The sequence below is a fragment of the Amblyomma maculatum genome, chromosome 8 (assembly GCF_055883805.1).
Source record: "Amblyomma maculatum isolate TAMU_Amacu chromosome 8, ASM5588380v1, whole genome shotgun sequence".
In the NCBI taxonomy this organism is placed as follows: domain Eukaryota; kingdom Metazoa; phylum Arthropoda; class Arachnida; order Ixodida; family Ixodidae; genus Amblyomma; species Amblyomma maculatum.
In genome coordinates this window covers 21,671,266-21,693,431 of record NC_139351.1, presented here as the reverse complement: position 1 = coordinate 21,693,431, position 22,166 = coordinate 21,671,266, and the positions used below count along the sequence as shown (strand labels likewise).

The 22,166-nt window shown below is 47.3% G+C and overlaps 1 protein-coding gene across 1 annotated transcript in view; it reads right to left on the bottom strand.

Annotated features, from left to right (window-relative positions):
* Nucleotides 1-4,754: 4,754 nt before the first annotated feature.
* The window catches only part of LOC146180693 (uncharacterized), a 52,128-nt gene continuing 34,716 nt past the window's right edge, over nucleotides 4,755-22,166 (bottom strand). Inside the window, exons 9-10 of the mRNA XM_084575629.1 lie at nucleotides 6,584-6,703; nucleotides 4,755-4,883 (exon numbers count right to left, since the gene is read on the bottom strand). Of these exons, the coding sequence (XP_084431755.1) occupies nucleotides 4,755-4,883; nucleotides 6,584-6,703 (249 nt within the window). The remainder of the gene's footprint in view (nucleotides 4,884-6,583; nucleotides 6,704-22,166) is intronic.

The window sequence follows — 22,166 nt, the reverse complement described above, 5'->3', positions numbered from 1 at the left end:
GGAGATGGGGCACTCTAGATCATATTATTTGGGAATGTAACAACAGCCCAGGAGCTTAAGAAAGTATAGATAGAGACGCCTGGCAGACCCTGCTGCGAAGCGAGGACCCCGCTCAGCAGCAGCAATCCATCCGCTTGGCGGCTGAGGCCGTGAAGCAACAATGTATATTCACCAGGCCTTAGTTCGCGAAGCTCCTGAGTAAGGCTCCATCAGGCCTGCGTGCCGGGGAGTCCGAAACGGAGCTTCTTCTCGGTGGAAATAAAGGTTTTCAACAACAACAACCCTTATTGAGTGACTTAACTATTTTAGACTTTCGTGCTTTCAAATATCGCGCCAATCGCAGTATCTGCCACTCGCAGAATCCCACCATCATGAAGCGCGTTTCAGGACCTGTGGCGTTCCATAGCGGTAGAGCGCTCGGCTCGAGATCCAAGAGTTGTAGGTTCGATTCCCGGAAGGAGACTCTTTTCTTTTAAATAAGGAGTCGCACAACTATTAAGCGTTTCCAGGCAACGCCGGCAGAGCTTGGCGAGGGGGCTGTGCAGCTGGCCTTGGCTATGACTTCCCTCGGTCACGGCATAAGGCATACGCCACTAGGTTTCGCGCATGTGCAGAACTGCAAATCTATGCACCTCCTCCCGCGAAGCTCGGCTCCGACTCTCGAAGTGAAGCTTTTCGGTTCAATGGACAGTTTCTGGGGAGCTCTATTGCTGTGCATAAGGAGGCGGGATCGAATGCTGGCCTCGAGGACCCTTCTCGATTCAGGCAAAAATCTAGGCTCCCATTAACTGCACGATGTCAGTGCACCGTAAAGAATCCCAGGTGGCCGAAATTTCCGGTTCCCTCAACTACGGCGTCTCTCATACAATGACTCAATTTGGGGCGTTAAAACTCAAGGCCAAATCAGACAGCTTCTGGCCTGCCCATGAAAAGAGCATTTTAATATTGTTATCCATTCATCTCCTCTTGTAAAGCAAATGGAATGCCATTTTCCAAGCTGTTAGAAGAGTATTACTAATGTGAATGTGCATTACAAAGGTTCTTAGGGCTATACGTCTGTCTGCTACTACAGTCAGCGGGAAGCTGATGCACACGCGGTAATTGCCTTGATGTGCGACATGAGCTGGTATGTTTTCAGGCAAGAATTAAGACTGCACCTGCAGGCTACACAGCTGACCGAAGCTGCAGAAAGAGACAAACTCCTGACTACTGCTGCCGAAGATTCACTGTAAATCTTCCATACGCTAACTTTCGCGGATGTCGACAGCAAGTAAGACTATATCACACTGTAAAAAAATTTAATGACTACTTGGCAGAGGAGCAAAATGAAGTCTTTGAAAGGTAACCTTTGTTAAACGAGTAGAGCCCGGGGGCCCCTCTCTGAGGAATTTTGTGTGGCTTGTAATGCACTTGGAGTGTTCGAAACTCTTGATGGTAGGAAGGTTCTTTTTTGTCCTACCGTCTTCATTGGGTAAGTCGGCACCACTACATAGCTCAGAAACGGACCCCTGGCCTCTACACTTTTCACAGAGGTTGTGCGTCTTCAGAACAGGATTGCAAGGTGAAGCCGAAACAGTGAAACAGTTTGGGTGAAAGTATTGTGCCGCACAGTATTACAGCACGTCGCGGGGAACCCCAGGCTCAGCCTTATAGTACGTGGAAACTAAAAAAAAAAAAGAACGAACGGAGGTGGCAGATACCGACAAGATTCAAGGTCAAACTATAGGAACCCTGCCGTAGTGGCGTAGTGGTTAGGATGCTCAACTACTGTTCCTCAGGATGCAGGATCTAGTCCGGGCCTCGGCTGCCGCTTTTCGGTGGGAGCGAAACGCAAGGCGCCCGTGTGCTGTGCGATGACAGTGCACGTTAAAAAACCCCAGGTGGTCGAAATTCCGGACTCCTCTACTACGGCATCTTTCATAGCCTGAGTCGCTTTGGAACGTTAAACCCCGCACACAAAACCAAATCAAACTATGGGAGATGTAAAGTGAGTAAAATGTGGGGAATGGTGAATACTTTTCATCGCTGATAAACCGGGCACAAGGCGGCGCCAAGCGTGATGTCCGACTATGTTTTATTGGCCAGTAGGCATATTTTTGCCCAATGTGCATTTAGGGACTTACTTCTGGCGACTCTATTTCCGGGGCCATTTTTTCCAGGGACATCTTTAGCAGAACCAGTCTCTCCTATACCTCATTACTACTCTGTACAAAGCTGAAATAAGGGAGTAATTAATACTTCCGTCAATATCAACACCACAATAAACGTCCGTAGTTAGAAAGTCGTTTTCAGAATGCCTGTTGATCGAGCTTTGTAGTTCTGCAGTTGTAATGGAGAAATTTTCAATGGAGGCGAAAAGCAAGGCGGCCGTGTGCTGTGCGATGTCAGTGCACGTTAAATAACCCCAGGTGGTTTAAATTTCTGGGGATCCAGTAAAAACGTCCCCGGAACAAATTTCCCCGGAGGAAACGGCCCCGGAAAAAATATCCTTATTGGCGAAGTAGGAAAAAATGTCCCCGAACGGGGCTAAGTCTTGCGCTATAGGACGTAGACTGCATATACTCGTGGTGAGCTGCAATGATGAACGATGCATGTTAACTTTATTACAGCGGTTTCACCTGTGGGCTTGGAATTGACCGCGAACATCGATCTGATGCGGGCATTCATGACAAAAGAAAAAAATTATGGCAGCGGTAAACCAGTAACAGCGCCTCGTCTTCACTTTGTTTGCGGGGAAAAGAGGAGTTGACCATCGGATTTACCGGGGAATCTTGGAGCTAATCTTTAATATGTCCGCGATGCACGACCGGTTAAGCTTCGTCCTGCTTATACCATCATCACCCTTATCACAATTCTACACCAGCATCAAAAGAACGGTTGAATCTTTCGCCAGAAGGTCTGGAAAGTAATTTTAGTGACGTCTTCTGCTTTGGGCGGTCCCCCGAGACTACCATACACCGATCCGCTTCTACCTTTCTAAGTGGACAGTTTTACCAAACTTATTAATCCAGCCATATATGATTCTTAACTAGCTGCGGAGCTCGGAACCTCGCAACGTATAAAGACCAGATGGCTTTTTCACCATTCTTTTACGCAGTTATTGAAAACATTTCGGGCCCCCAGAGGACGCTGGTTCCAAATGATGATTACATTGAACTCAAAGCCAAGAAAAAAAAAGGCATAAAATGTTTTTTTTTTCATGTCAGTTCCGGAAGAAATGCTTTTCAGGGCCGGTTTTAGCCTTGGGGACGTTTTTTCCTAGTTCCCGCTTCTTCAGGGGACGTTTCTTCCGGGGCATTTTTTCCGAGGACGTTTTTACCTACACCCAAATTTCTGGACTCCTTTACTACGGCGACTTTCATATCCTGAGCCGCAATGGAGACGTTAAACCCCACAAAAGAAACAATGGAGCAAAACTAACTATACATACGAATTAAAAAAAAAAAAAACGTTTGCTGCAGATGGTTTCGCTTTTTAATGATTTTGCCACCGTTTTCATTTTGTTCGCATGTTGTGATACAGTTGAACGCCGCTCTGTGAAATATTTCCGATTGTTTATGAGCTGGTTGAATGAGCCATTTTCAGGGCCCATTTTCAGTGTCATTGCAAATTAAGGTAGGCCGAGGTGGATTTAACAATGCACCTGATGATATTGTCACGTGTAACGACAGGGACTTCGGCAACGGGCGAAGAAACTTGGTTTCACCTAATAATCTCTTTATTATACGGACTGGCGCACGCAAAAGAGATTAATGGAGTAATAATTTAGGAAAGATGTGTTCGTGAATTCGGCGGTTATCAGGGCTGAAGAAGCGACGCAGATATGAAGCGATAAGTTATCTGAACACTTTAGGTTGAAAACCACTAACTGCTGAATATCACTTCGGTCATAATGACCTGTCTTCAGTTTTTGTCTTTGGTAAGTTCAAAGCACCAGTTCAATTAAAATAAAATGACCTAAAACTATTGCTTTGTTAAGTTAATATGTAGAAAATATATACCTATATGTAGAAAACATAGGATGAAGTTGAGTTTATTTTTTTTCCTGAGTGTTGCCGTATGAAATGCAAGCTGGTCTACAAGAGCGAGCAAATTTTTTTTTGTAGCTGAGACATGAGATTTCTCGGCTCTTAGATACGCATATGAAGACTGAGTTTTCTATCACTTTTTTTGTTCTTACATCTAAATCCCGAAGGAATGCTTCAAGCCTAGCTTCCTGTAAGAATGGATGAATCACCACTTCAGTCTCAGTGAGAGGCTCGGTTCTTATATCTTACCCCTTTTAGGGTGGAGGTTATCTGTTCCCAAGTTACAGACGCACACAATGAAACATTTGTGGTCAGTAAGGGGATTTTCTTTCAAATGGGGAGTTTTAAGAGTTTTGAACACAGATGACTCAGAAAGGTGCCCTCACTATCCTCAAAATACGAGATAAAGGTACTGTGACCCTAATCATGGAGGTTTTTGGTTTGAGCCGCGCCAGGGGTCATGATTCTTGGAATAAAACTAACCCCATGTGCTGCTTATCTTTCCCTTTGCCACCTGACAGCAACTCTTCAGTACGCGGAAGAACCTTATTGGTTACTATCGGTTACTCTCGCCTCAATTCCTGTTACCAACTCAAGTGACATGAGTGTCACTTCATGAGTAGAAGCCAAGCTAGCTAAGTCGCGCTTTCTGCTGTCTCCACTGTCAATCTTCATTTCATCATGGGGATGCGCGTGAAGACGGTTATCTCGTTAGCCAGCGTGAAATTAGCTGGCATGAGCGGCAGCCACAAAGGCCAGGGCCTGCTTCAGCGTCTCATGCTGCAGCGTCTCCACCACCAGTGGTCTTGTCTTAGTGAGGATCAGCGGAAGAGAAGAGTGAAAGGCGATGGCAGGCTACGCGATGGTGCCAGAGGCTCAGGAAAGAGGTCCCAGCACACGCCAAAGAAAAGTCGGAAAAGGCTACGAGAGGGGTCTGAAGGTAAGTCATTGTTTTTCTGTACGGTGACTTAGCAGTATAACGTCCTCTAAGGAACGCAATATCTTCTGTGCGAAAGTTCTTTAATATCTCAATTTTTCAGCAAGCAATATATTTTCACTTATGGTTTAAAACGTGTAGAGTTTCGTCCAAGATTTACAGCTTCTGCCATAATGCATCTATATCTCAGAATTGGTTGCACAGTCACACTTTATAATGTTTTCCTGCTATTACAGTGTTTTGCCCTAATAATATCGTCTTACATCAAAGGCCGTTGTGCACCAGCTATTGACAATTATCCTACCAGGTCCCTATAATTCGGCACGTGTATTGAAGTTTCACCACTGTTGTGAAAGTGCATTATCCTTGTAGCGCACTCTGGGGTAGTAAGTGTCTGTTCCTTGTGGCATTCCGTGGGTGTAGAAAAAAATGTCCGCGCAACTGACGACTTCTTAGAAAAAGGTCTCCGAGGAAAAAAGTCTCACTTGTTTTTGCATTCTTGCTTAGGTTACGAATAAATGTCACCGTCATTTGTGAGCTGGATCCTTTTTGCTCTTTAGACGTTTATAGGCGCTGCAAAAGGCATAGTGGAAGAGCAAGCAATCTAACATGACAGCTGCCTCGTTTTATACGGTATGCGTTGTGAGCTCCACCGCTTATTGAGCATTATATACGACAGGTCCAATGTTACACATTCAAACTGCTCAACTGGCAAGGTGCGTGGTAATCTTAGGGAACAGCTCATACCATAATGCGTCCCTGAACACTGCGCAGACTCTCTCTCCATTGACGATGCTCAAATCTTCTGGTACAAAGGTGTGGAAATCTTGCTGCACTTCCAGGGTTGAAGGATTGCTCAACTAGATAAGGCAGGCTGAGCTTTAAGCAATCGTTGACATTGCCCACCCTAAAGCAATGCTCCAAGTATGCGATTATATGAGGCCGTTGATCAGCGCGCCGTTTCCCGCGAAAACATGGTGCGCTGCCACTCTGTTACCGCTGCCATGTTCTTTTTTTATGACAGCCAAGCAAGGATAAATATTTTTGTAACTTCCAAGCCGACATTATGAAGCGTTCTAGCATTCTTCATTAAACGGCAAACGCTGTCTACGCTTTTTAGCGCGAGGTCTACAGCAAGAGAGAATAAAAACAAACGGCGACAGCAAGAGACGAAAATAGTGTCCAAGCTAACATGATAAAAAGGATGTAAGGTAAGATCAGTAAATATCGATTACGCTAAACGCACCCATCAGAAAACACCGGCAGCGGTTGATGCCAAGTTCTGTCGTTGCGGTACGTTAGCACCAATCGGGGGTCATGCTCCCTATTTCACAAATGTGAATGTTTTCAGGCCAGGTTTCTTCCGGCGACATTTTTAGCGGAATCCTCCAGACCACTCTGCTCAACGCGATGCTAAAGAGAGACTCATACCCTTTTTCCATTTAGAATACTGTTTACCTCCATTCGTTCGACGTAACTTGGACATGAGTGTCACTTCATGAGTAGAAGCCAAGCTAGCTAAGTCGCGCTTTCTGCTGTCTCCACTGTCAATCTTCATTTCATCATGGGGATGCGCGTGAAGACGGTTATCTCGTTAGCCAGCGTGAAATTAGCTGGCATGAGCGGCAGCCACAAAGGCCAGGGCCTGCTTCAGCGTCTCATGCTGCAGCGTCTCCACCACCAGTGGTCTTGTCTTAGTGAGGATCAGCGGAAGAGAAGAGTGAAAGGCGATGGCAGGCTACGCGATGGTGCCAGAGGCTCAGGAAAGAGGTCCCAGCACACGCCAAAGAAAAGTCGGAAAAGGCTACGAGAGGGGTCTGAAGGTAAGTCATTGTTTTTCTGTACGGTGACTTAGCAGTATAACGTCCTCTAAGGAACGCAATATCTTCTGTGCGAAAGTTCTTTAATATCTCAATTTTTCAGCAAGCAATATATTTTCACTTATGGTTTAAAACGTGTAGAGTTTCGTCCAAGATTTACAGCTTCTGCCATAATGCATCTATATCTCAGAATTGGTTGCACAGTCACACTTTATAATGTTTTCCTGCTATTACAGTGTTTTGCCCTAATAATATCGTCTTACATCAAAGGCCGTTGTGCACCAGCTATTGACAATTATCCTACCAGGTCCCTATAATTCGGCACGTGTATTGAAGTTTCACCACTGTTGTGAAAGTGCATTATCCTTGTAGCGCACTCTGGGGTAGTAAGTGTCTGTTCCTTGTGGCATTCCGTGGGTGTAGAAAAAAATGTCCGCGCAACTGACGACTTCTTAGAAAAAGGTCTCCGAGGAAAAAAGTCTCACTTGTTTTTGCATTCTTGCTTAGGTTACGAATAAATGTCACCGTCATTTGTGAGCTGGATCCTTTTTGCTCTTTAGACGTTTATAGGCGCTGCAAAAGGCATAGTGGAAGAGCAAGCAATCTAACATGACAGCTGCCTCGTTTTATACGGTATGCGTTGTGAGCTCCACCGCTTATTGAGCATTATATACGACAGGTCCAATGTTACACATTCAAACTGCTCAACTGGCAAGGTGCGTGGTAATCTTAGGGAACAGCTCATACCATAATGCGTCCCTGAACACTGCGCAGACTCTCTCTCCATTGACGATGCTCAAATCTTCTGGTACAAAGGTGTGGAAATCTTGCTGCACTTCCAGGGTTGAAGGATTGCTCAACTAGATAAGGCAGGCTGAGCTTTAAGCAATCGTTGACATTGCCCACCCTAAAGCAATGCTCCAAGTATGCGATTATATGAGGCCGTTGATCAGCGCGCCGTTTCCCGCGAAAACATGGTGCGCTGCCACTCTGTTACCGCTGCCATGTTCTTTTTTTATGACAGCCAAGCAAGGATAAATATTTTTGTAACTTCCAAGCCGACATTATGAAGCGTTCTAGCATTCTTCATTAAACGGCAAACGCTGTCTACGCTTTTTAGCGCGAGGTCTACAGCAAGAGAGAATAAAAACAAACGGCGACAGCAAGAGACGAAAATAGTGTCCAAGCTAACATGATAAAAAGGATGTAAGGTAAGATCAGTAAATATCGATTACGCTAAACGCACCCATCAGAAAACACCGGCAGCGGTTGATGCCAAGTTCTGTCGTTGCGGTACGTTAGCACCAATCGGGGGTCATGCTCCCTATTTCACAAATGTGAATGTTTTTCAGGCCAGGTTTCTTCCGGCGACATTTTTAGCGGAATCCTCCAGACCACTCTGCTCAACGCGATGCTAAAGAGAGACTCATACCCTTTTTCCATTTAGAATACTGTTTACCTCCATTCGTTCGACGTAACTTGGACATAAGATTTACTGCAGCATTCACAGATCATATTGATGCAGCGAAAGGTTTTGGAAAGTCGGCGTGCGCGATGCAGACGGAAAGGAAGTCAAAGGAGGCACACGTTGAGTCTGCATTCACTTTCATGCTTGTCGCTTTCAGCACCTGTTTATTTCGGCAAAAGTCATCCTTCGTGTCTACTTAATATGTGTTAAGAGGGATAAGCATACGAAATAGGTAAAAGTATTGCTTCTTCCTTTAATTTACGACCACAAAATGTTATATAAATAAAATACGATTTATTTTGCTTAAACTGGAGGGCGATTTCTCCACTTTCTATTTTGTAACAGCCATCTCTCTAAAGAAATGTACTCTTTCGATTGAAATTCGCGAAGCAAATGAACAATCCGCTATTATATTCTATTCCGTCAGTTTCGTGAAACACGTGGACGAGCCATTGAAGGCGCAAGAGCAAACACGCACCAGCCGCCGTCCCAGAGACAAGCGTCCAGGGTCGGAATCAGGATCCTCTATTTTTTTAAAGATAGCGAAAAGTACACAAACACCCTCTCGAGTAGTCCAAGGGGCAGCGCTAGGAGACGACACGCAACTCTCTTTTGTGCATGCCACGCACTCATGAAGCTTCGCTCAGTTCACACATATACCGTTTAATTTAACATATTTGTAACCTTAGATGCCCGGGAAGCTTCCATCGACCGGGCCAATAACTGACACATGCCTGTACCACATAAACGTAGTAATAAAATGGGCGCGTTAAACGAGCCAGGTCATTCTTCGAAACATACGACTCAGGAAGTGGCTAGGATTTTTTCTTAATTTCGTTTTGTGTAAAGATTGTGGGGAGGAGGAGGAGGTAAACTTTATTAAAGAAGAGGTCGTAGGCGCGGGGTGGGTTGACGTTCCCGTCCCCGCGGTGGGCTCCTCTTCTAGGCCGGACGCCAGGTGGCCGACCGACGATGTCGTTCGGCGACCTCTTCGGCCCTCTGCGTGACTCGGAGTTGAACCTCCGGGTCGGAGCTGAGCAGCGCGGCCTCCCACTGACATTGAGTAGAGAGCTGCAGACTCTGTCATGGAGTGTCTTGATTACATGAGTATAGGATGTGTGGTGTGTCTGCGTTTTGATGTCCACAGAGTGAACATACAGGGCTGAACTGCTCTGGAAACCAAATGGAGTACATGTACGCATTAAAGAAAGTGTCTGTTTGAAGCTGCCGCCAGGTGACTTGTTGTGTTTTACTTAGAGATCTATGTGGTTCTGGGAAGATTTGTCTTTCTTTCTTGAAGTGGGTAGTAATTTCTTTGTAGGTTGTCATCCGCTCCTTGGCCGACCTGAGCTCAGGGCAGCGCACCTCCCGGTTAACTACGAATCCTCGAGCAAATTGGTGCACTGCCTCGTTCCCAGGATGATCCGAATGGGCAGGGACCCAGATCAATGTGATAAGGCGGGTATGGAAGATTTTTTGTAAGATTTTGATGGCTGCGGAGGGGGCCCTTCCTTTTGCAAAATTTCGAATTGCGGCTTTAGAGTCGCTAAGGATGTATTTGGCAGTGGTGGAGGTAATGGCCAAAGCTATGGCAGCCTCTTCGGCCTCCTCCGGAAATTTTCTTTTATTGATTGTCGCCGATGCGAGGGGAGAACCTCGATGATCGACAACTGCCAGGGAAAAGGCATCTCTGTCCGCATGTTCTGCCACGTCCACGTGCGCCGTGTCTTTCTGCACTGAAAATTTTTCGTGTAATTTTTGTGCCCTAGTCCTTCTGTCCGTATCGTATACTGGATGGATGTTTTTAGGCAGAGGACGGACTATTAATTGCTCGCGCACGTGTCTTAGAATCGGCAAAGTGTAGGCACGGGTCCCTTCATATTGTATTCCCCCTTTTTTTAGGATGAAACGTCCCGTTTCAGTGCTTGATAGTCGTTCGTATTGTGCGGTGAGGTGTGCTTCCATCATTTCCTCTAAGGTGTTATGAATTCCTAACTTTAGTAGAGTTTCATTTGGGGTATGACGAGGGAGGTTAAGCGCAATTTTATAGGACTGCCTAATTAGAGAATCCAGGTCGTCTCTTTCTCTAACTCTAAGGGTGACGTATGGTGTAGAGTATATAACTCTGCTAAGAACGAAGGCTTCTACTAGTTTTCTGGTCTCAGCTTTTTTAACTCCTCCACGCCTATTTGCGATTCGCCTGAGGAGGAGGGAAATTTGGTTGACGGTGTTTTTCAGCTTCTTAATTAGTGTGTCGTTTTTTTGGTTTTACTGTATGAGCATTCCCAAGATTCTTAGTGTTTCCACTTCTTCGATGGCTGCACCTTCCACGTAGATTTTGATCGCAGGCGCTTTATTCTTTCTTTGACGCTTTGGGTGTATAATGAGTAATTCAGATTTCTGGGGAGAACACGCGAGTCCCACGGCTTGCGCCTCCTCTACGACTACGTCTACCGCTTGTTGTAGCGTATCTTGTATCGTGCCAGTACTCCCCTTGGTGGTCCAAAGGGTGACATCGACCGCGTACAAAGAGTGTTCTTGGTCTGGGACTCTTGCGAGTTCGTGTGCCATATTTATTAGGGTTATATTGAATAAAAAAGGGGGAGAGGACCGATCCTTGCGGAGTTCCTCTATCTCCTAAAGTGAAGGTGTCGGATTTGATAGTGCCAATTTGAATTTTAGCCGTCCTATCGGAGAGAAAGTCCTTGATGTAGTTAAACGTTCTGCACCTACATTCAGCAGTGAAAGAGATTCTAGGATTGCTTTGTGTTTAAAGTTATCAAATGCTTTGGTTAAATCTAGGGCTAGGATTGCCCTGGTACTCCTTTCTTGCTCATGAGCTAGGACTTCGTTTGTTAGTCTTAGCATCGTATCCTGTGTTGATAAATGTGGTCTAAAGCCGACCATAGTGTTTGGATATAAATTCTCTTTTTGCATGTGGGACTGGAGTCTGTCTAGTATGACGTGCTCTATAAGTTTTCCTATCCAAGAAGTAAGCGAAATAGGCCTGAGGTTTTCAAGCGCGAGCTTTTTGCCAGGTTTTGGGACGAATTTAACGATGGCATGTTTCCAAGACGCTGGGAGTTTTCCCTCCCTCCAACACTCGATCGCAAAGTCCGCGAGGGCTCTGTGATAGAAGCGTCGTCTAGATTTCTGAGTGTCTTATTGTTAATGCCGTCCTCTCCTGGGGCGGATGTTGTACGTACCTTAAAGAGGGCTGCTCTTATTTCCGCCATTGTTATGTCAGCATCCAGGATGGAGTTAGGCTCTCCTTTATAATCGGGCAGGGACTTCGTCTCACGGGTTGTGCAGAAGTAATTCTGCTGTAGCTGTCTATAATATCTTGATCCGTGCCTGGGTCTTTGTTTAAAATTTTGGGGATTTCCTTTTGAGTTGTAGCTTTGTTGGATTCCGGGTCAAGGAGATGCCGCAGAAGATTCCACGTCTCCCTCGTGCCTAGATTGCCATTCACATTTTCACAGATATGGTTCCACTGCTGTCTCGCTAGTTCTGCGGTGTGGTGTTGAATTTCTTTCGTGAGTGTGACGAGCCTGTTTCTAAGCTTTTTGTTATATTTTTGCTTAAGCCATCTTTTTTCTAGGCTCTGCCTTGCCTCCCACATGTGCGTAAGTCGGCTGTCAACCGTATTTACGCCTAAGTCATGTACTAGTTCCTTAGTGGCCTTTCCCACATCCAATACGAGGGTCTGTGTCCAGTGTTCTAAGTCTATGATTGGTTCGTTATTTTGGTCGCGGATAGTCCTAAGTTTGTCCCAGTCGGTGATTTTGTTTTTTCTGGGTTGGGGTTTGAGATTGGCAATGGTGATTTTAGACATTATGATATAATGGTCACTTCCCAGATTTTGTCTGGTGTTGCTTCAGGTTAAGTCTGGGAGATTTTTGCCTATCGTGAGGTCCGGGCACGTGTCCCTGGTGACGCTGTTGCCTATCCTAGTAGGTTGCATGGAGTCCGTGTATTGGGTGAGCCCTCTTTGTGGATAAAATCCATTATCGCCGTCCCTTTCCTGGATATGGTTGCGTGTCCCCATTGCACGTGTTGATCGTTGAAGTCGCCCACAATTAGGGTTGGGTTTTGGCCTGCGATTTGGAGGGTTTTGAGTATAGCGGCTTTCGCTGGTCCAGCCGGTGCCCTGGGGTGGCTGTATGCTTTTAGTAGGAACAGAAAAGAGGAGTTTCTTGTGCTAGGCAGAATTTCAATTAATATACAATCGAGCTCTACGTTTTCAATCTCGTGGTTAACCACGGTAATATTTCTATGTACCAACGTAGTGGTTGAAGGCTGTTCTTTGATGTGACATGGCAGAACCGCCCAGTACCCTGGCAGTTTTAGTCGAGACATTCTGGGTTCTTGAATCGCTATAACGTCAGGTTTTTCGGATTGCGATTGAATGTGTAACTGCAGATTTGTTTTTTTGTTGCGCATAGACCTGCAGTTCCACTGCCAAATTGTTACGGTTTTAGGATTGGCCATTTTGCTGGGTTAGATCGATTGGCGCCCCTTGAGCTGAAGGGGGAAGCCGGTGTAAAATTTCCTCTAAAACGGTGTCAATTACTCCGAACTTGTGATTTACATCTTGTATGTGTTGTTCGAGTCTTTATGTTAAATTATCAACTGTTTGGGTTAGACTATCGAGTTTCTAGCTGTGCTCCTCCACTTTTTGTTCGAGTTTTGGGACTCCATCCTCCACTGAGGTATTCCTTACGTCAGCTGCTACTGCTCGTTTTTTGCGAGGTGTTTCTTCCTTGCTAACAGCGATTACTGGGGTTTCGATTGAGGCGGTCACAGTAGTTTCCATTTCGGTGACTTCCGGCAATGGGAGTGGTTTCGGAGGTGGGTCCTTAGATATGGCAGGTGCTTTTAGTTTACTATTTTCCTCCTTCAAGTGTTTGATTCTATCCGTGAGAATTTGAATGTGGTGAAGTGCCTGATCTAGTTTAGACTGTAATGTCTGCAGCTCCATCCCCTTCCCATGAGAGGCCACTCCTGCCCAGCTCACCTGTTTCGGCCCGGGGCTCTGAGTCCGGCTGCTAGTGCTGGCGCCTCCTCCATTGCTGCTGCTTCCGTTGCGCCTGCCGCTACTGCTCCGTCCGCTACGGCTGCTGCTGCGTCCGCTGTCCAAGGACGGGAAGGAGCTCGAGCAGTCCTTCCTTTCGGTAGATGTTGGGTCGTCACATGTCCGTGATTTGGGTCTTGATTGGTGCTCCGACATTTTTGTTTGGTGTCGTTGAAATCGCTTCTTGCAGCTGTTATCGCCTGTGCGGTGCCCTCCTTCGCAGATAATGCAGGCCGGGTCGCAGACTTCTTTCAGGTGTTGGTCGCCGCAGTTCGGGCACTGTTGTTGCGGTGGCTCCGGACATACGTCTCTTCTGTGGCCGACTCTTCTGCAGTTTGTGCACGCCTCTACTTTAGGAATGAAGGGGTAAACTGGGTACAGGACTCCGAAGTAGACGATGCTATCTGGGAGTTCGTCCGCGTCGAAGTGAAGCAGGAGGGACCTTGATGTTCTTCCCATGGTGCGTGCTTGAACGATGTCAGGGTTTCTTTTTCGGAATTCGGTCATCATTTGTTGGTGCGTTTCGCCATCGTAACCCCTATAGATAATGCCCTGCAGGGCCCTGTCCGGAGGGGCGATGTACGACGTCATAACAATGCCCCACGGAGACCTCCCCTGTGTCTTAGATGCAGCCGGATTCGACATGTATACGTGGTCAGTGTCGGACGCCGCGATGCACCCAGTGCCGGCGCTCTGGCCATACAGTGGAGAGCTGTGTCTTGAGTTATGCTGATAGGCTGCGTCAAGGCCATTGGTCACGAGAGGATGACGTGGCATCAGAACATACCATGGATGTGTCAGAGGTTGTCGATGTGACCGGTGAGCTAAGTCGTGGACCCCAAATTGGTGGAGAGCAGAAGCATTTCATAGCAACACAGAGAATCTGCAGCGACTGCTCATCTAGAATCCGCATCTCCAGAGCCAAAACCGCCGGACCCGGGCCCGCCTGTGAGTGCCACACAGAGTGCTGTGTTTGCTGCACAGGAACCACCTGTCACTGAAGGATGTCTGGATATTCCTCCTGTGGAACCAGTGGAGAAGATACTCTCAGTGAATGCTCGCCTATCTTCCCTCGTCATTGATTCTCCTTCGCCGTTGGAGGGTAACGGTGAGCCGTATGTGGCGACGATCTCTCGTCCGGTTGTCTATCGGCTGTCAGTGCGGCAGCGAGCGATGTGCTCCGTTCATGTTCGTGCGCCGAAGTTGTGCGTGTCTCAGTGGAGGGTGTGGACAACACAGCGCATTTGAATCGTCCCGCAGATGATGAGGTGTGTATCGATGGTGATAGCCAGAAGGTACACTGTGTAGATGCCACGGGAAGGGTGACTTTAAAGAGGAGGGCGATGTCTGCCCGAAAGGCCTCCAATTTGCAGGCGCGCCACCCCATTCCAGGGGATGATGTTTAATAGGACTGTTACCAAAAATGGCTAGACTCGCAGCATATCAATTCGTACCCTTAATGTCAGCGGTATGCGTAATCGTCAGAGCCAGACGCAGTTAAGCATCTGTTAAAGAAATGGAGCGTGTCCGCAGCAGCAATTCAGGCAACAAAGTTGTCCTCCGATGAAGATACGCAAGCTGCTCTCGAGCCGTTTTTGTAAGAATATAAAAATATTGTTAGCCACGCTAGAGGCTTGTACGGAGGGTGTATGGTATTCCTACCCAATACGCTACATAGATGACGAGGGGTGACTTATATGCTGTGACCTCACAATTTCATGTATGTAGTGACGAATTATTTGCAGCGAGATGGAAAGCTGTTTTTCCCTTTCCTGTGAACCACCCATGTAACATCAATTCTATAATTAACATATTGTTTCACTTGCACCTCTTCCCCCTTTTTTTTATACACCCATTAGTTCCTCATCCGCGAGCGAAAGATAGTGGACCTTCCGTTTCCTTTAAACCACATAACTGGCTCTAATTGGGTTTTGATGGAGGCGAAACGAAGAGGCATCCGTGTGCTGTTAGATGATATTGACAATTGTTATTGCACGTTGAACTTCCCCATGTGGTCAAAATTTATCCGGACCCCTTCACTATGGTACCCCTTTCACTGTTTCAGCGCTCACTCCCATGCTGCTCCTTTCCTTTACGGTCCGGTTAAGCTGTCCACAGAACACGTGTGACAGACAAAACAAATAATATTGTTAATGGTTCGAATTATCTAATTAAACGAAATTCAACTATTTGTCACTTGAGACCTTTCCCTGACCCTCTATCCTTTGATACAATTATTGTTTTCCGAAATACCAACCAATACCAACCAAATTTTGGTTTGGTTTGGTTTGTGGGGTTTAACGTCCCAAAGCAACTCAGGCTATGAGAGACGCCGTAGTGGAGGACTCCGGAAATTTCGACCACCTGGCTGACATCGCACATCACGCGGGCGCCTTGCTTTTCGCCTCCATGGAAAAGCTGCCGCCGAGGCCGGGATTCGATCCCGCGTCCTTGGGAACTGTAGTCGAGCGCCGTAACCACTGCGCCACCCCGGCGGTGTCAACCAAATTTTACAGCGCCGACAACTATGCCCACACGAAACCTGCTGCATCATCACCATCGTCACCAAAACTTTTATTATTATCAAAATAAAACTCCTTTTTGAACCCCCGGCACGCAGGCCTAACGGAGCTCCGCTCAGGAGCCTCGCAAATAGCCATACAAGCTTACGCTTTATTAAGTGGTTCACAGGAAGGGAAAGGCATATTATCTGTCACACTTGTTGTGTGCGCACCTTAACCGCGCCGTAAGGTAAAAGAAAAATGTCGGAATGAAAGTGGAAAGAGAGCAAAAAAAGAGCCTTAGTGGAGGGCTGCAGGGTAATTTAGTCCATTTGGGGATCTTTATCATGCACTCACATCGCACGCCCAGCGGACACTCCTTCATTTCTCCCTGATCGAAACGCAGCTGCCGGTGGTCGTGATCAAACCCAGGCACTGCAGTACAGTAGCCGAGCATTTAACTACTGCACTACTGCGGTGGGGAATAAATATGATACGAAGTAGGTCGTTTTGCTTATTTCTAATGGCAGAAAGTGAAGTGGAACTCAAGAGACTCCTCATGCGCGTACAAGAAGAGAGTGAGAAGTTTGGGCTCAAAACTGAACATTAAAAAGACAAAGATCATGGCGTCTGCCCTATCAAGTCCTGGAGCATCAATGGATAAGAAGTGGAAGCTGTGACAGATTTTCTCTTCTTGGGCTCCAAGATTGCCTCGGAAGGAGACTGCAGCCATGAAATTAGGAGTCGCCTGCTTCTGGGAAAGAGAGCAATGGTTAGCCTTGACCGCCTAGTAAAGAGTAGAGACATTAGTCTGCCAACAAAGATCCGTATAACTCGTGCTATGGTCTTCCCAGTTGTGATGTATGGATGCGAGAGTTGGACTGTGAAAAGCGCTGACCGCCGAAGAATTGACGCGTTTGAATTGTGGTGCTGGCTAAGACTCTTGAGAGTTCCTTGGACTGCCAGAAGATCAAATCAGTCGATATTGTCGACCATAAACCCTGACTGCTCATTGGAGGGTCAAATTCTAAAGTTAAAGCTCAGCTACTTTGGTCATCTGATGAGAAGAGAGGAGTCGCTGGAGAAAGATTTGATGTTGGGAAAGGTTGAGGGTCGCCGGAGAAGGGGTAGGCAGCGAACGCGATGGTTAGATGGCATCCTCGAGGCGCTGCAGATGAAGTTGTGATGTTAGGAAGATAGTGAGAGACCGGAAAGCGTGGCGTGACATGGTCCATAGGGTCACGAAGAGTCGGACACGACTGAACGACTGAACTGAACTGAGCTGAACTGATAGTTTCAAAATCTATAGAGACTATAGATGACCAATTTATCAACAGTTTTGCATAAATGACAGCCGAAGCCTATAATAGAATAACAGTGAAGGGCCAACATTCAACCAAATATGCAAGCTCAGTAACAATGCTGGACAAGGCTCTTAATCTTCCTGTGGCCATAGGGGAGGGCGTTGCGGAGTGATGTCGACCACATGGGGATATTTACCTTCCACACCGCGGTGGTGCCGTGGTTGGCATCAGATGGTTGTATCGGAGTGCCCGGGTTCAATACTGACCGCTGGCGGCCACGCTGCGATGGAAGGGAACGGAGAGGCCTCCTTGTGCCGTTCAATGTAAGTGTAGATTCATACAAAATCCCCATGGAATCGACATCACTCTGTAGTCCTCCACTAGGGCACTTTTCTCTCTCTTGCTGCTTTCGTCCCACATTCTGCCTTTCCTTTAGAGGCGGTTCAGGCTTCGATGCAAGTTTGTGACAGATTCGGCCTCTTTCCTTTCCAATAGCCGAATGCATTCTTCTTATTTAATATTTTATCGTACGCTAATCTTGCATATCTAGTTACGCATTTCCGCTTCGTCTCATTCGAAACAAAGCTGCCTGTGGGCGGGTTCGATGTCGGGTATTTCGATAAGGTCGTCAAATGTCGTAACCACAGAGTTTTGGTGCCATTTTCAGAACGTGTTACGACCGTTGTCTGTGTCAGCTTTCCCTCAGAGCCCTCCTGCGCCAGTGCTGCGACTTCCCTCTAACATTACAGCGTCTTTATTCGGACACTGCTGTTTTCTCTTTGGCTCGTGCGTTCCGTATTTCTTTATTCGAGAAGTTTGCCATCAGGTACAGTGAAAAGGGAGCGGACAATAAGAGAAAAAAGAGTGCGAATAGGGTTCTCTTGAAAAATTCCACAAGTTGCCGGTAAACTAATTGTTTGGGGTCCACTTACGATAGTCACAGTCAAGGTCTCACCCACGGGTCTACTTTCCTTAGGTAGATTGTCTCACGGGTAGCTGGGCAGGGCCACAGCAGATGCTTCACATCGCACAGTTTTGGTGAAACCCCACAATAATCCAACTGCGGGCCATCGAGCGTGCAACCCAGGTCGCCAGAGCTCAAGAGCTTCTGGCCATCTAGCGCGGAAGCTCCTGCCTTCCTGACTTCCTCAAAAAATCAATGTTTACCCTCCTCCTCCACAATGCGGGTACGTGTCGGTCACTTGAAGGCGTTGTTCACGCCACCAATCACGCGCAGAAGTGATAGGTACCACTCCTGCCCGAATATGCTGCACGTATACCTCCTTCCAAATGAGATTGTGGGGAGAAATTACGAACACGGAGGAATTCGAGCGCACGTTCGCTGGCGCAAAGATTCTTTCTAAAAAAAAACATGGGACAGGAACAGATCTGGGGGAAGAGGGGTAAATGGCGGGATGTCTGAAGTGTCGAGAAGTGTCATCGCATCCACATAGGTATTATGTAGATCGTGAGCATGGCCGCAAATCCAATGTATACGCGCAGGACAGGAGTATTTATACTAGCTCCACTTTCACTAGCACCTTCCTTTCTTCTCTTACAGCGCGATTCAGGTGTCCACAGAAACGTGTGATAGATACTGCGCCTTTCCATTCCTGTTATAAAAGACACGATTCTAAGCTCAAGTGCACTTTCACTCCCACCTTCCTTCCCTACATTACGGCGCTATTCAGGTGTCCACAGAAATGAGTGTGACAGATACTGCGTCTTTCCATTCCTGTGAACAGATCATGAAAGGCATGCTTCAGAGCTCATGTGGAAGACGTAAACACACATGATATACACTGCCAAGATAATTCAAGAATAATGTCAGCGCCCACATCGAACTGCAGGGTAACATGTGCAGTAACCGAGAATTCACACACTCACGGGGAAAATCATCATATTTTGAAGCTCTTTGGCGCCCTTTCCTTGGTTTCGCGTCGACGTCGCCATCGCCGTTTTCCTTGAAACTAGCTCCCCAGCTGAGGCAGCGCGCGCCCCTCACCTCGCCCCCGCCCCCCCTCCTTGCCCCCTTCTTTCTTCGTGGCGGCGACCACACGTGTCCTCGGATTACTGCAATGTATGCACAATGGCCTGTAGGGCACACAATCGGATTACTGCATGTGCTGTGCGATGTCAGCGCACGTTAAAGACCCCCAGGTGGTCGAAATTACTCTGTAGCTCTCCACTGCGGCTCCTCTTTCTCTCTATCCACTTTCACTCCCATCTTCCTCCCTTCCCCTATGGCGCGGTTGCGGTGTCCACAGAAAACAAGTGAGACAGTTACCGCGCCTTTCCCTTCCTCTAAATAAATCAGTTTAAATCAGTTTCCCGGATTACTGCACGCGATCCTGCCACACCTTTCGCCTGGCGTGAATAGCTGTCTGTAATTGTACAGATATGTATTGCTCAAAATTTTTGTCTCAATCTATTGATAAGGTAAAACAGCTGATGAACTCCGCTCAAATTCCGCATTAGAAATAATGTAATCCTCGGCAAATGCTTTCCAGAGCTAGTGGGTGGATTGTGTGATTTTAAGCGTGCGCTGAAGAGTATTATGATACTTAATGGCGGCTAGGGAGTCGGTGTAAATATGATCACTGTGAAATGTGGGTTCAAATTGGAAGGAATTAATTACATTGTGTATCGCCTAAAGCTCCAAGGTAGAGGGGGTGCATGTATCCACGCCATGTGGTACGCGAGAGTTAAGATGAGGATGGGAGGGACTGTACACAGAGGTAACACTCTGCAGTGCTGTGTGTGATGCATCGGTGCATATTGGGCACCCTGGTGGTGAATGCGCTGCTGATATCGGCGGCGAATTAGTTGAGGGATTGTCTGTGAGTTCACAGTACGACCAAGAAGGAAGAGTCTGTAAGCGAAATATCTGTAGCGACATTTCCGTGCTCTGCTTGTCTCACATTGGTCGATGCGTTCAGTGAAGGCTAAGTGATGAGCGAAATTACCTGCCTCTCAAGGTCACCATGAAAAAACATTCAAGGCTTTCGACTTATAATATCAGACTTATGACATCTCTTTAATGTCATTATTACAAGTTTATTTAACGCGTCCACGAAAATGCGCTGCTTGCCCTGCATGTGATTTCGGTGGATGTTTTAGATATATTTACAGATTTCATCACCGCTCATTCAATCTAAATTGCGCGTCTGAAAGTATGAGACGATGCAAAAAAGTTGGTAGGGTTTGATTTAATGAACAACGCTGCCCTATATGACGTATTTGGCATACTAACCCTCCTCCCCTTTGTAGCGTACCTTGAATCCCGAGGAAGCGTATTGCCATATAAGATTTAATCATCTGTCATAACGTTTCTCATTGTAATTCCTTTTGAGCTTGCGTTCTGTAGGTATTGATAACACGGAATATCTATTAATATGTGATTGTTGCTAGTATCGCACCTTTCGTTGTCCTTCCATGTATGTACTACAGTGCGCGTGTGTGTATATACAAGTAAGTACCTATGTGTGTGGAAGACAATAAATTCCCTCTATTACCAGCCATATGCATCAGCGAACTAGTTGCAATTGGCAGGCTTTTAGTTGATGAGCAATGAGACCGCTGTCCCGAAATGGCGAGCGTGGGCAGCTTGTCAGCTGTTAAATAAAGTGCAAGATTTTTACCGGCTTAGGCGCTGGGGCATCCTCCCCACGAGACAGCGCCTTGCCAGATGGGGTATTGTACCCAATGACCAGTGTGCCAACTGCGGGGCTCCTTCTCGCATTTTATTGCGAAAGCAATATTACTTTCAGCCCTTTGCGTAGCGAGGCGGTAGCTAGCATTGATCTTTACCGTGACCTTTGGCGCGCCGCCAAGCACAGCTGCGCAAAAACAGGGGCCCCAACTCGATCCGTCAACTCGCGAGGCGGTAGCTACCAACCGCGGCCTAACTCCCGCTCCTTCCACGAGAGGCGCTACAGCCGGAGTGGCGTCATCCCATCTGCCGCAAAAACAGGGGCCCCAACTCGCGCCGTTGGCTCGCGAGGCATAGCTACCAGCCACTGCCTAACTCCAGCTCCCTCCGTTAGGGAGCGCTACAGCCGGAGTGACGTCGTCCTTGAGACTGTTGTGAGACCGTTTAGAACGACGTTTGGGGCGCCGGTTCGGGTACGCCCTTACACACCAAGAGTTAAGCCCAACGTTGACATATGGCCGGCCGGAGCTGCACTTGTGCCACATGCCCCTAAAGCTAAGAAGAATTATGGGGCTGCAGCCACAGCTACCGTCGGGGGTGCAACGTTGGATACTATAGGAGGTGGCCTAGCGGCAGGTGGAACCAACGCAGTCTGCAGGGATGCTTTCATTTTTGCTGGCGTAAAGAATGCCGTTGCAGCCAGTGCCGGAGCGGCAGTTGTACATTCTGCCGTAACCTCACCCACAACCAAGTATATCGTTGCAGCCACGGCACTCCTTGCCTCGCTACTAGTTATACATAGAATAACTAGGTAGAACCTCGCAATAAACAATAGTTGAACCATATGTCGTGACCATAGTGAATCCCTGCCTAACCATAAGCATAACCACAAGCACCACAACCAGCTACACCACCAGCTGAACCTAGGCGTAGCCATAGCTATTGCTTTCACAGTTACCAGGCTTAACCAAGCTAAGCAACTGCGAATTTTTTTATTGCGAAAGCAATATTGTTTGCACTTTCTGCCATTGATGGTCGTGGCGCCTCCTCACACAGCTGCGCGCCACGTGACCGTGAGACGTCACGACAGACCGAGAGATGGGGCCCGGGCTCGCGCTATCGATGGCTGAGGTAAGGCTTCACAAGAACCGGAGCGGTGACGTCATGCTGTTGCCATGTGACCGCGGGACGTCACGGCAGACCGAGAGACGGGGAGCCAGCTAGCGCTATCGATGGCGGAGGTAAGGCTTCACAGGACGGCTGCGCCGCTGCCGAGAGAAAGCGCTCGCTAGAGCAGGATAAAACGGGGGCTGCAGCTGCACTCCTGTCAGTGCGCTATGTCGGATGGTGTGTACAAGGCGAGGCTGGAACGATCTGCTGCG